This window comes from Malurus melanocephalus, unplaced genomic scaffold (assembly GCF_030028575.1).
Source record: "Malurus melanocephalus ecotype Western Australia unplaced genomic scaffold, MMel_1.1 scaffold_824, whole genome shotgun sequence".
Taxonomy (NCBI): Eukaryota; Metazoa; Chordata; class Aves; order Passeriformes; family Maluridae; genus Malurus; species Malurus melanocephalus.
In genome coordinates, this window is record NW_026624056.1 from 102,225 (window position 1) to 114,864 (window position 12,640).

The 12,640-nt window shown below is 38.8% G+C and overlaps 1 protein-coding gene across 2 annotated transcripts in view; it reads right to left on the reverse strand.

The window, feature by feature from the left end:
- Window positions 1-8: 8 nt before the first annotated feature.
- The window catches only part of SLC44A5 (solute carrier family 44 member 5), a 60,259-nt gene continuing 47,627 nt past the window's right edge, over window positions 9-12,640 (reverse strand). Inside the window, exons 15-22 of one of the 2 annotated variants that reach the window (XM_057385409.1) lie at window positions 11,683-11,945; window positions 10,506-10,600; window positions 10,024-10,127; window positions 8,699-8,772; window positions 6,997-7,067; window positions 5,827-5,915; window positions 5,123-5,207; window positions 9-3,175 (exon numbers count right to left, since the gene is read on the reverse strand). In XM_057385409.1, the coding sequence (XP_057241392.1) occupies window positions 3,063-3,175; window positions 5,123-5,207; window positions 5,827-5,915; window positions 6,997-7,067; window positions 8,699-8,772; window positions 10,024-10,127; window positions 10,506-10,600; window positions 11,683-11,945 (894 nt within the window). In that variant the 3' untranslated portion in view covers window positions 9-3,062. The remainder of the gene's footprint in view (window positions 3,176-5,122; window positions 5,208-5,826; window positions 5,916-6,996; window positions 7,068-8,698; window positions 8,773-10,023; window positions 10,128-10,505; window positions 10,601-11,682; window positions 11,946-12,640) is intronic. The other variant, XM_057385410.1, reaches the window with a different exon arrangement.

Consider the following 12,640-nt stretch of genomic DNA (forward strand, 5'->3'; position numbering starts at 1 on the left):
CTCAGCAGCAAAGCACGTATCACACATTTTACCGTGTTCCATTCTCTGAAGCAAAAAATGGAATTTTGAACTTTATACTAAACCAAGCAACAAAGTAAACGTTTAAATCCATAAATATCAATAACAGTACCTCTTCTGTAGTGCACATCTGCAGACTCTGGCCCATAGGATTAGTTAGGAACCGTGATAATAAGATAGTCTTGAAACATCTTAGATGATTCTTTCCCAAGTCAATAATTGCTTTAATTTTGACTTAGTAATTATGAGCAATTTCTTTTTAGAAAGCCAATTTTAATATTAAATAATTATTATTTACTTATTGAATTTATTGATTACAAAATCTATATGGTATTGCTTTGTATTTTCACAGTTCTTGTCATCATATTAAGAAAATGGCTTTTAAATTTTTTTCTCAGAAATGATGATCACTTACATTCTAAATACTTTCACAAAATAGTGAGAGGAGCAAATTTACACACATATTTTTTTTTACTGTATATAAATAATAATACAATTTAAAACTTTCACTTTTAGAAATGCCTTTAGTAAATGCATAGGTTTGTTACAAAAGTCTTCTAATCAAATAACTGTATACTATTTCTATTATGCTTTATTCCTAGTAAACTCCACGGTTACATTCATATGATAAAAAAGCAAACTATATTCAGAAATATGCTTTTTCAGTTGAGCTCCCAGTAAGACACTCAASTCCAGTAGAAATATAGATTATGTAATGCAGTTTCTTTAGATGAAAGTTAATCTCTCAGTAGTGTTTAAAAAAAAAGCTTTAGAACATGGACTGTAATGAGACCAACAACTTCTTTAATCACAGAATGGTTACACATACCCCCAAAAGTTACCGACTTAGTTCTCAGAAAATTTTAGAATTGGGGGGTGGGGGGTGTGTATTCCATGCCATGCACATAATGACAAAGGAATGATGATGATGATGATGATGATGATGATGATGATGATGATGATGATGAAAAGCTTCATCCTTCAGGAGTATGTTTTTTTTCCCCCAAGATAGGATTCTCAGTCCTTTCTGAAAGTCAGGATTACTCTAGGGTATCTCTGGAGGGGTTACCAAAATCTAAAAGTGCCTATAATCAGTAGTTACATTTGAAATGGTATGCCTTTTCTTATATTATTTGAGTCCTAAACTGAACCCCTCATTTTTGCTTCAGGGAAGAGCTCCAGCATCCACTGGACCACAGAAAATGCTTACAAGGACACTTTCATCTGCACCTCAGGTCACAGGATTTCAAGATCTTACTATGCCCATGACTGCAAGCTGTAGATGGTGGTCACTTGTGCATCAACACGACCCCAGGCCTGCAGCATGAAGGACAGTCATCACAAACTGGAGCTGTTAGACAGGAAAAGCCCGTTGAGATGTGTGGATGGTCAGTAAATTTTCCCCAGAAACTGGCCTTCAAATCATCTGGAAAAGAATTTGCTTTTCTTTTCATGACACCAATGGATTCCTAGGGTTAGAAAAGTATTTCCAGGTACTGAACTCCTGTCACAGAACTGGCAAATGTATAGCACATGCCACTCCTGGAAAGTGGACAGTACTAGAATAACTTATTCAGTACACTGGAATCCATTGAAACCAGGGGCAGGCCTCAGTATGGCTGGGTCTATGGCTCCCCCAGGACACTAATAAATTAAAACACTCTTAGCTCAACTCTTCACAGTAACAGACACAAGAAGCTCTCGGTTGTTAAGACATTTTTCCATCAGCAGACCTGTTACTTAGCTGTTACTTAAGCTGTTACTCAACAGTGACAGTTTCACTGCTGGGAGGGTCATAAACCACACCAAAGGTTAATGTGCTTTCTACCAAAAGATGTATTAATGACTTTGTACTAATGACTGTGCAAATTTAACAATCAAAAAGCAAACTAAAACTTTTAGAGCATCTCTCAGTAGTTGAATAATTAATCCTGTATCACGAGATGACTTGAGTTCAGTGTCTCAGTACCTTACTGTGTGTGCCATGGAGAGCTCAGGGCAGAGCAGAAAATATGGTCCTGGCCCTCTGCACCCACACAGACATACCAAAGGCTTGGTAGGAGCCCTTCTAAGCTAGGCAGAGGCAATGGAACTCCTTGTGCACACACACAGAGTAAAGACTTTCTTTCAAAGAAAAAAAGACTGCATTGAGTTTTCCTTTCAGTGAAGCTCAACTTCCTTGTAGCACAGAACATAATCAGAGGCTTAACAGAGATAGGGGGATATTAACACATATGCACCTCTCAGACATCAGCTAAAAATTATACATTCACCATCTTGTACCAGATGAAACCTCATTTGTGTGAACCACAAATCACTTCAGCTGCAGTGGGACCTTCTCTCACTTATATCATCTTTTAGGCACAACTCACAGAAAACTTCACTTTAAGCARTATCAACTAAAGTCTTCTCTGACTACCTTCTTTGGGACCTGCAAGGTACCATCATGTCTTAAAAGATGCAGTTGTGAATGTGATTAAAATATCACTACGTTTTTTAGTGTAGGGACTCATTAATGTATGTATAATCACAGTTTTAATAGCTGTGAACCAGCTAGTACAAAAAAATACAATCATAGCACCATATTTACAAATTTAGTACCATCTCCTGGTTAACTAGAGTCTCAAACTATCTTTTTTTTTTATGGCTAATTAGGTTATACATTAGTGCTTTCAAAAAATTGCCTGAATTTCTTTTACAAATATACACTTATAAGAAGAAACATTATCAAAACTGCTGTCATCTAAGGCAGCAACTTGTATTACAAAAGTTATTAAAACATCATTATAGACTTATAAAAGTTTCAAATTTACAATTTCCTTTTCATAGGCACTCTATAAACTAAAACGTGGCCTTGTTTTCACAGCTGTTTGTTTAAGCATTTAAACTAGATAAATGTTACCMATGTTGCTCTTTTTATATAAGCAAAAGGAAAAAAAGAATCACCCATTAACCAGAAGCATAATTTACAGTTTTTACTTTTGCCTACTTTATACATGTTTTGCTTAAAAGCGACACTTTATGATGTTGAGGTTTGGCATTTGTTATCCCACTGCCTTCTTAGGGCTCAGTTTCTTCTTCCCTAGAATTCGGTGGAGGCTAGCTGACATGAAGTAGGGTTTTGCTGTAGATCCATCATTTCTTTCCAGGTCTTCACCTGAATTTACACAGCAAAAGCAGTCAAAAAAGGGAACAGTAATACAACCACACACACAGAGACACAACAAAAAATTAAAAAGGAGAGAGCAAAAGACCCAATATTTTAAAAAAAATCTCAATCAAGGTAACTTAGCTGTATTATTAAGTTCACAAAAGACATTATAGAAGTTTTATTTTCTCAGACCACAAGAGGTTTTACATGACGCAGAGACACAAACATCTTGCCATTTTTAAATTACAGCAATATATCCTTTTTAGCYTCCAGATTTTTGGTTTGGCAGTGCAGGTGGAAATTTTCAGGAAGTCTCATTCCTCCACTGAACTCTGGCATGTTGGAAACCTCTTGCTAGAAAACGCATCACAAAGACAGCCATGGATTTAAGCACTTTTTAAAACTAGACCCCTTTTCACTGCCTAAGATGAAGTTCGGTTGAAAACCTGCTGCCATGAATAGTAYTATACCTGATCTATTGTTCATTACAGAATGGAAGCATAGGAAGCAGAACAGAATATGAATTTAAAACAAAAAGGCAGACATTACTTTTTTATCCTACAGACTGGCATGACCAAATCACTGGTCAGGATAGAGCCCAGCTGGTGCCATGCAGCAGTGACAGACCAAKGAACAATTACACTCCAACAGGCAATTGGGAGGGAGTCAGTGAAGCACAGTCATTGCAACTGCAACCCTGCAGAGGCAGACAGCTCGATCTGCAGAGCCAAAACGAGAGCCAGGTTGTAAGCAGTGGCCAAGGAAGTTAGAGGAGGCAAATCTTAATGYATCTTCATGGCAATATATACCATGTGTCTTCAGAATAAATTAAAAAGAAAATCCTTTTGTTTACGAGCGCACCAACAAACTTGCTATATTCAATTTTATTCTAAATAACAAAATRAATAAGTTAGAGTAATAATTTATTTATTTGTGGTTTAGCTTATTTTTTCCAGTGTTATTAGTGCTATGTCTACCTGTGCTCACGTTTGCTTAGCACCAAAGTCCGTAACATGAGATAAATAGGATGTAGCTCTCAACAAGGTATCAACTTTGAGTTTTCTAACTGATYTTGTTCCTGTGATTCTGTTTTTTTCCAGAATACCTGCTAACTTTAGTTTTTAAGGAAGCAAGGTTAAAGCAAGCATTTAAAGACTCAGTATTACCATGTTTACATCACTTCAGAAATCCACTGTGCTTATATATGGAAGATCAAGCCTGTGACTATTTCCCTTGGTATTATCAAATAATTCACCAATTACAAGAACAATTACTACCATGTAACTAACTTCTACTTAGACCTATCAGAATGACTTTCATTATAGAAAAATACAGCACGTGCAAGGTACTACATGCTAAAGACATCAGCTTCTTATAGTCATATCCTAATTTGAGACCAACAGATATCTTTTGTGATTTTAGTGTTCTCTGACTGGACAGCCTGAACAGCAGTCCCTTTGACAAGGCCCATGATTGTTTGCCATGGGAGTCCAAGGGACAAATAGGTTCAAGTGGAATTTTACACAATCTTTGAGGCAATGCAGCACAATACTTTCTTCAGGGTTATTAAACTGAAAACAAAATACTACCTGTATACCAAAGAATACATCTGTTATTATCAAGACACTTTACTAAAATCACTACTCTACAGGGCTCTTCACAAAGCACCCAGAAGCAAACTTAATGAAATCTATGGAACATCTGAAAACCAAAAGCCAAGTATCTCCATGAACTATAAAGCTACCTTACATTTCTTAAAGTAATGAATTTGAATAACCTCTCATTTGAATAATGAAGAACGCATCGCAGAGCCAATGTGACATGAAGAAGCTGTTAATTTTTCCATATAGTCTGCCAGTATGTCACCAGCTTTCTGTAAGGAATGGACAAGGTGATTTTCTACTCCTCTTTCCATGATTTGCAGGTCTTACCAAAAGAAAACCTAGTACTTACAAAAGCAGAGGAAAAGCGTGTCGACACACATTGCATAGACGCTGAAGAACCCATGTGCAACTAGGTAGGAGCCAATGATGACTGTCTACAAAAAACAAACCACAGTAAACCCTCAAATTTCTTTTAGTGCCAGTGTGGCAGTATTACCACGAGTTGGAAGCCTAAAATGTTAAGCAAATTTTCAAGGATTTCATGTCAGCTCTGCATTTCTACCAAAGGTTGCTACTGCTTTGGACAGGGATCACAGGTCCAAGGAATCAACACTGCATTCTAACATGCAGTAGCTGCTAGCTGTCCAGCTGCCAAACTGGAACTATTTCAACCTCCAAGGAGAATATATACCAAGAATATTCTGAAATYCTTCAAGAACCACTCAGCCTGGAGATGTTCTGAAGTTTAGGGGGGGGTCTACAAAAGGAGAAAYGCACTGCAAGTCCCTTCCATTAGAAGCCATACTGTCATCAGTGCTTTGCTGTCTGGGAAGTCTGAGCAGATGTGAAACCTAATTTTTGTGAAGAGTCAGACTTACTGCAGTGCCACTTCTGCCTGAAGGATGCCAAGGACAGGAGTGCAGCAGATCACTCCTCATTCAGCAGATACTGTGCCACTGAGAAGCTGGCCACAKAAGCTATCACCAGACCATGCCCTGAGCAGTCTGAGCGCCTCGAATGGCCCCAAGTATTCCAATTAGATAGTTGCCTTACCAACAATGGTACCCAGTAGTAATTTAACATTGGCACTTCTTCTGCAAAGACTGGTATTCTCTGTGTGAAGAAAAAGAATGCAAGAACACCTGCAAGAAGCACAGGCAATTAGTGATTCCCATGCTAGCTCTGATTTCCCAGGCTCTACAGAATGTATAAGAGAGACAACAAATCCAAGGTTGGCTTCAATAAAAGTTTGTAAACAATATATCCCTCAATACTAATTGTCTGATAGAGGGTATATGTAAATGAATCAATTATCATAAAGATATTCATGGGCACAGAAAGACTTTCATTAATTGTTTTGTTTCACCCTTCTATTGAATTTAACAGCAAAATTAATAAATAATGTAATTCTGCAGTGATGACAACATATTTTAGATCAGCTCTTGGTACTAGTTTTCAACTTTTGATTAAAATATAATTAATCCGTTAACTTTGAAAGCATACAAAATGCAAAATACGGTTATTTGTAAAATACTTTTTTGCAACTGCTGTGACAATTTGGAAAAACCGTAACAGACTGCCAACCTGAATTTCTGAAAGTGCTTAATTAAAAAACAACAACTCCTTTTTGTCACAGAAGCCCATGAATAATCTCTTTGATTTTTACTGTAAGAAAACCCTGTAAGAATGCTAGAAATAGCTTATAGCTATAATGGGCTCAAATACAGAACAAATCTGTATTTGATTTGTTCRAATTCTCAAATACAGAATCCATTCCTGCAGTCCTGTACCACTACYTCTAGTAGGCAGTTGTCTGTTATCAGGTGAATCTCATTTGCAATTTTGTGCAATTCTGTTCAGTTCTTACAAAAGACTGTGGCTGTGGCTGGGACTGTGAGTGATTTACTGGATGTGAACTTGATTTGATTCAACTGTGATGCGGTGGCTGCAGAAGTCCTTGCACCAGCCACACACACAAAAGCAGTAAAAGCAATTATGGAAAAGATGCTGCCCAGGTGCGGGGCAAGGGGGAGAAAGGGGAAAAAGGAGAAGAAAAAGTTTTAGTTCAATCTAGCAAATCCTAGAAACAAAGGAAGAGATTTCCAAATACTCAGACYAGTGAGAACCTCCAGCTGTTAACTGAAGCACACATTAACATGGCAGGCATGCTTGTGGGTACCAGAAAATAGAACATACAATTCAGAAAAAAACTGACTCGCTTACCTACACCACCAGCAACAAGGATTTTCCCCAGGAATAAAAGGAAGTCTGTAACTTTGTCCAGAACTGCAACCCTGTTTAGCAAAGGACAAATGATACATAATCATCACAAACCAGGCATTTGTATTCTTTCTCCTTAAATCTATGGATAATTGCAAAACATGACCAGAAGCTGTCTTCTACTGTTTTTACAGCTGACAACACACCATCACAGACAGGCAGTGCTGAGATAGATGTTACTACAGCGTAATCCCAGGAGGCAAGAAAGCACTGAGCATTTGTTGAGTAAGGCCTTAATTTAGCAATGCCACTACAGGACTGACATATTTGTTGCTCAAGCTGGTTTAAAAAAGATCAACCAACCCAAAACTTCAAAATATTTTTATTTCAGCCTTTCTTCTACAGGCACAGATAAACCAGCTCAGAACAGTCAAAGTACACACCAAAACAAAAATCAGAATTTATGTAGCTTGCTGGTAGGCCTCCTTTTCACTGGGTTCTATCTGGCCACATTTCATGACACTGTAACACAACAAATCCACTAATGTAAGGTATCATGGTACAACACTGAAGGCAGGAGACTTCAAAGCAGGAAGATAATCACAGAAGAATGAAGGCAGACAAAAAAGCTGACAATAAATCTGCAGCTCTCACTGAAAGCACAGCAGGGAGTTTCTGCTCAATGTCCTGCCAGCCTGTCTTTTCAGAAACCGCAGGTAAATAATGGGATGAAAAATGAACTTTGTATCATCAACCTCTTGACAGCACAGAAGGCTATATTACTATTATGGATATGGTAATATACAGCACTGACTACTGTGAAAAATAAATGTTAAGAACTACTAAAGAGTTAAAATAATTATTAATCTATTAGAATTCAGATTTATCAAAATAAACAAGAAACACCATCTTTATTTCAAACAAAAGAATTATATGCCTAGCTTTTAACTATTGTTCTTACTTAAGAACGAGTTTAAGATTAAGAGGAAAATCGAAAGTAGAAAATTGTAACGGGCAGAGGTGATGTTCTGTAAGGAAATAAAGGCAGCTTCTCTTTTCTATTACACAGGTATTACCCAGTATGGACATCACTGTCCAGATATTAGTGCAGGGTAACACAATAAAGGTATTCCATTCTCCCATCTCCAGTCCTTTCCTCTTCTTTCTTAAGCATCATTTCCACTTTCCTCTTTCAGCTTTGCTTTCCATTTCTCCCCTCCTCCCAGTCCTTCACTTAATCATTTAAAACATCTTACCAGTTTTACTGTGTCTCCTGCTTGGTACTTAGATTGTGTACTATTGCATCCATACGGTTTGGTCCTACATTAGTCTCCCATTATTTTTTCATCTTACAGTAGCAAAGGAAGAGCCAGGAGCAATGAAGGAAAGTATGGATGTGCAYAGGGAGTTTGACAGCACACTGAGTAGTGGAGAAAAGGGGCAGGGAAGTTCCAAGCATCAGGGGAGATCTGGCTATGTTAAAGACAATCTTTTTGAAAGGAAAGTATTCTCTCTTCTGTATTTCCACTCTCCAATACCTTGTAAGACTTCTGAATGAACCTGAAGACTYGCCTGCTGTTACACACTGAGTGTAAGAAGTGAGTGCCATGTCTGGGGACAGAAGCAGCACTCAGTATTTGGAGGAGATATAAGAGAGGAAAGAAGTGTGTCCACAGAATGCAATAGCCGGGAGACAGTTCCTTACCTCACCACATTCCGCATGAGCAAAAAGAATGCTTCCTTTGCCGAGGTGCAGAAGTTTTTACCATATATGGCAATCTGCAAAACAATAGTAGCTATTAAGCATTTTATATAATTAAGATACCTCTTCATATGCCAGGATCTTACTGCATGTAATGCATAGTTCACCCTAACACGTGGCCCTGAAACTCAGATGAACATAACGCACTTTCTCCAGTCACCTGCTCCTCCTCAGTACTTCCCATCAGACTACAATAGAATTGAATCCATCTTTCCTCTTCAAATCACCTGGTGATGAGCATGCCACCCCTTGTGATCTAGCAGTAGACTCAGTACTTAGTTTGCCAAGCAGAGCAAAAAAGGGTACTTGTTTCTTCTCCCTTTGCTAGTTATCTCCACTAGATTTATAGTCAGTGGAAAGGAAGAGGCATTAGTTGAGTTGAAGGGAGCTGACCCCTGTAGTAACATCCTTGGACCTGATGCTGCTTTCACTGAAGAAGAAATTGGCATAAAGTAAAGCAGCAAAAGTAATTCAGGAACAGGACCCTTTCTTCCTGGAATAGTGTCCACAATGGTAGGACACATTAAAACAGCTCTCAGTTYAGGCAGCTTATGAACTGTAAAAAAGATTGCCAAAAACAAGAGTTTCTCTTCAAAATGGCCATATTTTGAAACGTCAATTGCATGAACACAGGTTGTAATAGACCCATTACAGCCACCGCATTTGAGACTAGAAGTCTGTGACCGTGACCGTACCATTCAGTCGCTGAAATTGCTTCAAGACAGAAGATCCTAGGCTGAAATCTGTGCACATTTATTCACGTGAAGATTTCAAAATTCTCTGTTCTGGAAGCTGAGAAGGCTTATTTGCGACAAATATCACTGCTGCTGCTAGGATAATTTGTGCTTTTAACTTCCCGGTGGAAAGACAATTATCGCATGCCTTCTGACCTCCTTATTCAAATATCCAAACAGAATCCTCCAAACGGTGGAGTGTCAACAAAACGCAATATGAAGTAAGCTAATATTCCTGTTGAAATCAGGATATCACTTATTGAATTAGAGGGGAGTTAACCAGTTACGCCATCCCTTCCAACTTATTTTGGGGGTTAGGGCRRTGGACAAAGACAGGAAAAAAGAGAGGCTGAAATTAGAAGAAAAAGAAATCTTACTTTTTCATGGTAGAACCACATGCACGTACTGAAAACTCCTATAAATCACATTATTTATTCASCAGATTTGAGTACTGCTGGCTCCTGATCAATTGGCAGTGTCTAGATTATTTTAGTGTCCTAGATAGGGGAGACCACATGCAGACACGGCACATACCATGATGTAGGCATTTCTGTTTATAAATTTTAGGAATTTTTCCAAACACCAGAAACAGCACTTGAGGCAGCAGAGTAGAAATCTAGTGAAGGAGTTCTGAGTACCTGAAAAAAAGCAGGAGAGAGCACATCATACATAGAACTCATGAACAGTCTTCAGAACATAGAAAGCTATTCAGAAGAAGACCTTAAATTGTGACAAAAGCAGAAACAGTCTTTATTTCTAGGTACTGACTCTCTTTCTCAACCAAATTTAGCTCACCAGCTTTCAATTAGATCAGACTTGTAACCCAATTTTGCATTAGGTTCTCAAGAACACAGCACAGTTTGAGTAAATCAACACAAATTTACTGGCTTCAAAAGAAACTACAGTGGATAATGAGGAATTAATCTCTTTCCATTCCTAAAAAACATCTTGGGAAAGTAAGGAAGTAATTCAGCAAGGAAGGTCTTAACAACTTAGAGCAGGGTCATAAATCTCACCTTTCAGTTTGTGATCCAAGTACTCCAGTATCACTCTAATAAGCTGGACAATTGCAAGAATTAAGGCTCCAAATGCCAGCGAACCTGTATGGTATCTAAAATCAAAATAGATGACTGTTACATCACATGTGTGCATACATACATGGGTATATGTATGCACATGCACATGTATATATAAATAAAATCAGAAGTGAAGGAAGGTCCACTAGCGGGAATTACATCAACTAAAGCACCTTCATCCTGATCCATCACAGAGGAACAGAATGAAGCCATTGGTGCTGTTGGTGTTTGTGAGTACTGTGTCTGTCTCTCATTCTGTGTATGCAAGTGTTGTGTACATGTGTTCAGTGTGCRTGTCTACTGGGAGTACCTGCTCAGCCTTACAACTAGTTGGACCTGGGGCAGGGAGCTGCAGCAGCCTTGGCACTGCAGGGCCACAGGATTCAGCCTTCCCTTAATGACTACATCTTCCCAGCTGTGCTGGTTTTGGATGCTCTAGAATTAGTTATTTTCATAGCAGTTTGTGCTGTGCTGTATTTTGCATTTTTTACCAGGACAGTGATGGTAACACACATATGTTTTAGCCACTGCTGAGCAGCATTTGCACAGCACCAAGATCTGCTCTGCTCCTCACCCTGTCCCACTGGTGAGCAGGTTGGGGGTGCATGAGGAGCTGGGAGGGCACRCTGCCAGGACAGCTGACCCCAGCTGACCCCAGAGACATTTCACACCACACAGTGTCCTGCTCAGCAATAACAGCTGGTGGAAGGAGGGGCAAGAGGGGAATGTTTGGAGGTACAGAGTTTGTCTTCCCAAGTCACTCCTACACACGAAGAAGTCCTGCTGTACTGCGGATGGCTGAACACCTGCCTGCCTGCCTATGGGAAATGGGGAATAATTAACTGGTTTGCTTTGCTTGTGCCTGCATCCTTCTTTGACCTACTAARCTGTCTTTACCTCAGCCCATGTGTTCTTGCATTTTCACCCCGCAGATTCTTTCCTTCATCCCATTGTGGGGGAGCGAGCAGGTGGCTGTGGGGGGCTTGGCTGCCACTGAGATGAAACCRTAATGCTGAATAACAATTTTCATCTGATATTCTGAAATTGGCTTCCCTAGATGCAAAAAGAGCACTCGTCAGATACACGACAAGGCTCACATCCAGCTCCACAGGCTTACCGTATTGCTCGTCCAAATGAAGAGAAGAGTGGCCACAGTGGAATATCAGCTGGTTTTCGATAGGCCCAGTAATAAGAGGCAAAGGCACCGGCAAGGGTACACTGACCCAGTGCAATTGCAAAGTTCACCAGCCAGAGAAAGACAAAGGCATTGGCTAACTGGAAGATGAAGATGTACTTATGATACAGACTTTCTCCTCCATAAAAAGCAAAAGTACACTGAGCACCTGGGCATAATTTAGTCACATTGGTTGTGTTAAAAGTCTGAGAAGGAAGAAAAATAAACAATACAATCATAAGCAATGAATTCCATGTACATAGCCTCTGAAGTCTAGCAGATTAATACAAATAACATAATTCTGCTTGAAGTTTAATTACCTCATTCAAAACTGCAATACTACATAACCTGTTTACATAGTTTACATATTTAAGGATTCATATTAAAGACTTATGCAGTCTTATGCAAAGACTTACTTTAAACAGGTGCTGGCAAACAGGGCTGTTCACCACATCCCTGAAACTTGAATAAATGAAATTTGAATTTCAGAAACCTACTTTAAAGATATATAAATGCTTTATTAAAGAAAATTTACTCAAAAAAAATTATTTGAAAGCTAGAGGCCAAATCGGACATTTAGGCAAACAGCCACAGCTGAAACAAAAAACTGAGCTTTACCATTTAATACAAACTGTAGATACTGCCACAACTTAGCTTATGTGCCTTAGACTAATAAAAAAAGGAGTAATCTTTACACTGAATTACTTTYCCCTATTTCTATTGTTATTTTCATGTATTTGCTTGGTTTCGACGTGAAATTAAACCAAATCAATTCTAATTCCTTTCTTTTGCAGTGTTTAGACATCAGCAGGATGGGGTATATACATCACCACTGCAGTACAATGAAATTTAAGGCATCAGTTTCTGCTCATTCCTCCTGTGCCATTGCTGGGCCCCGTGG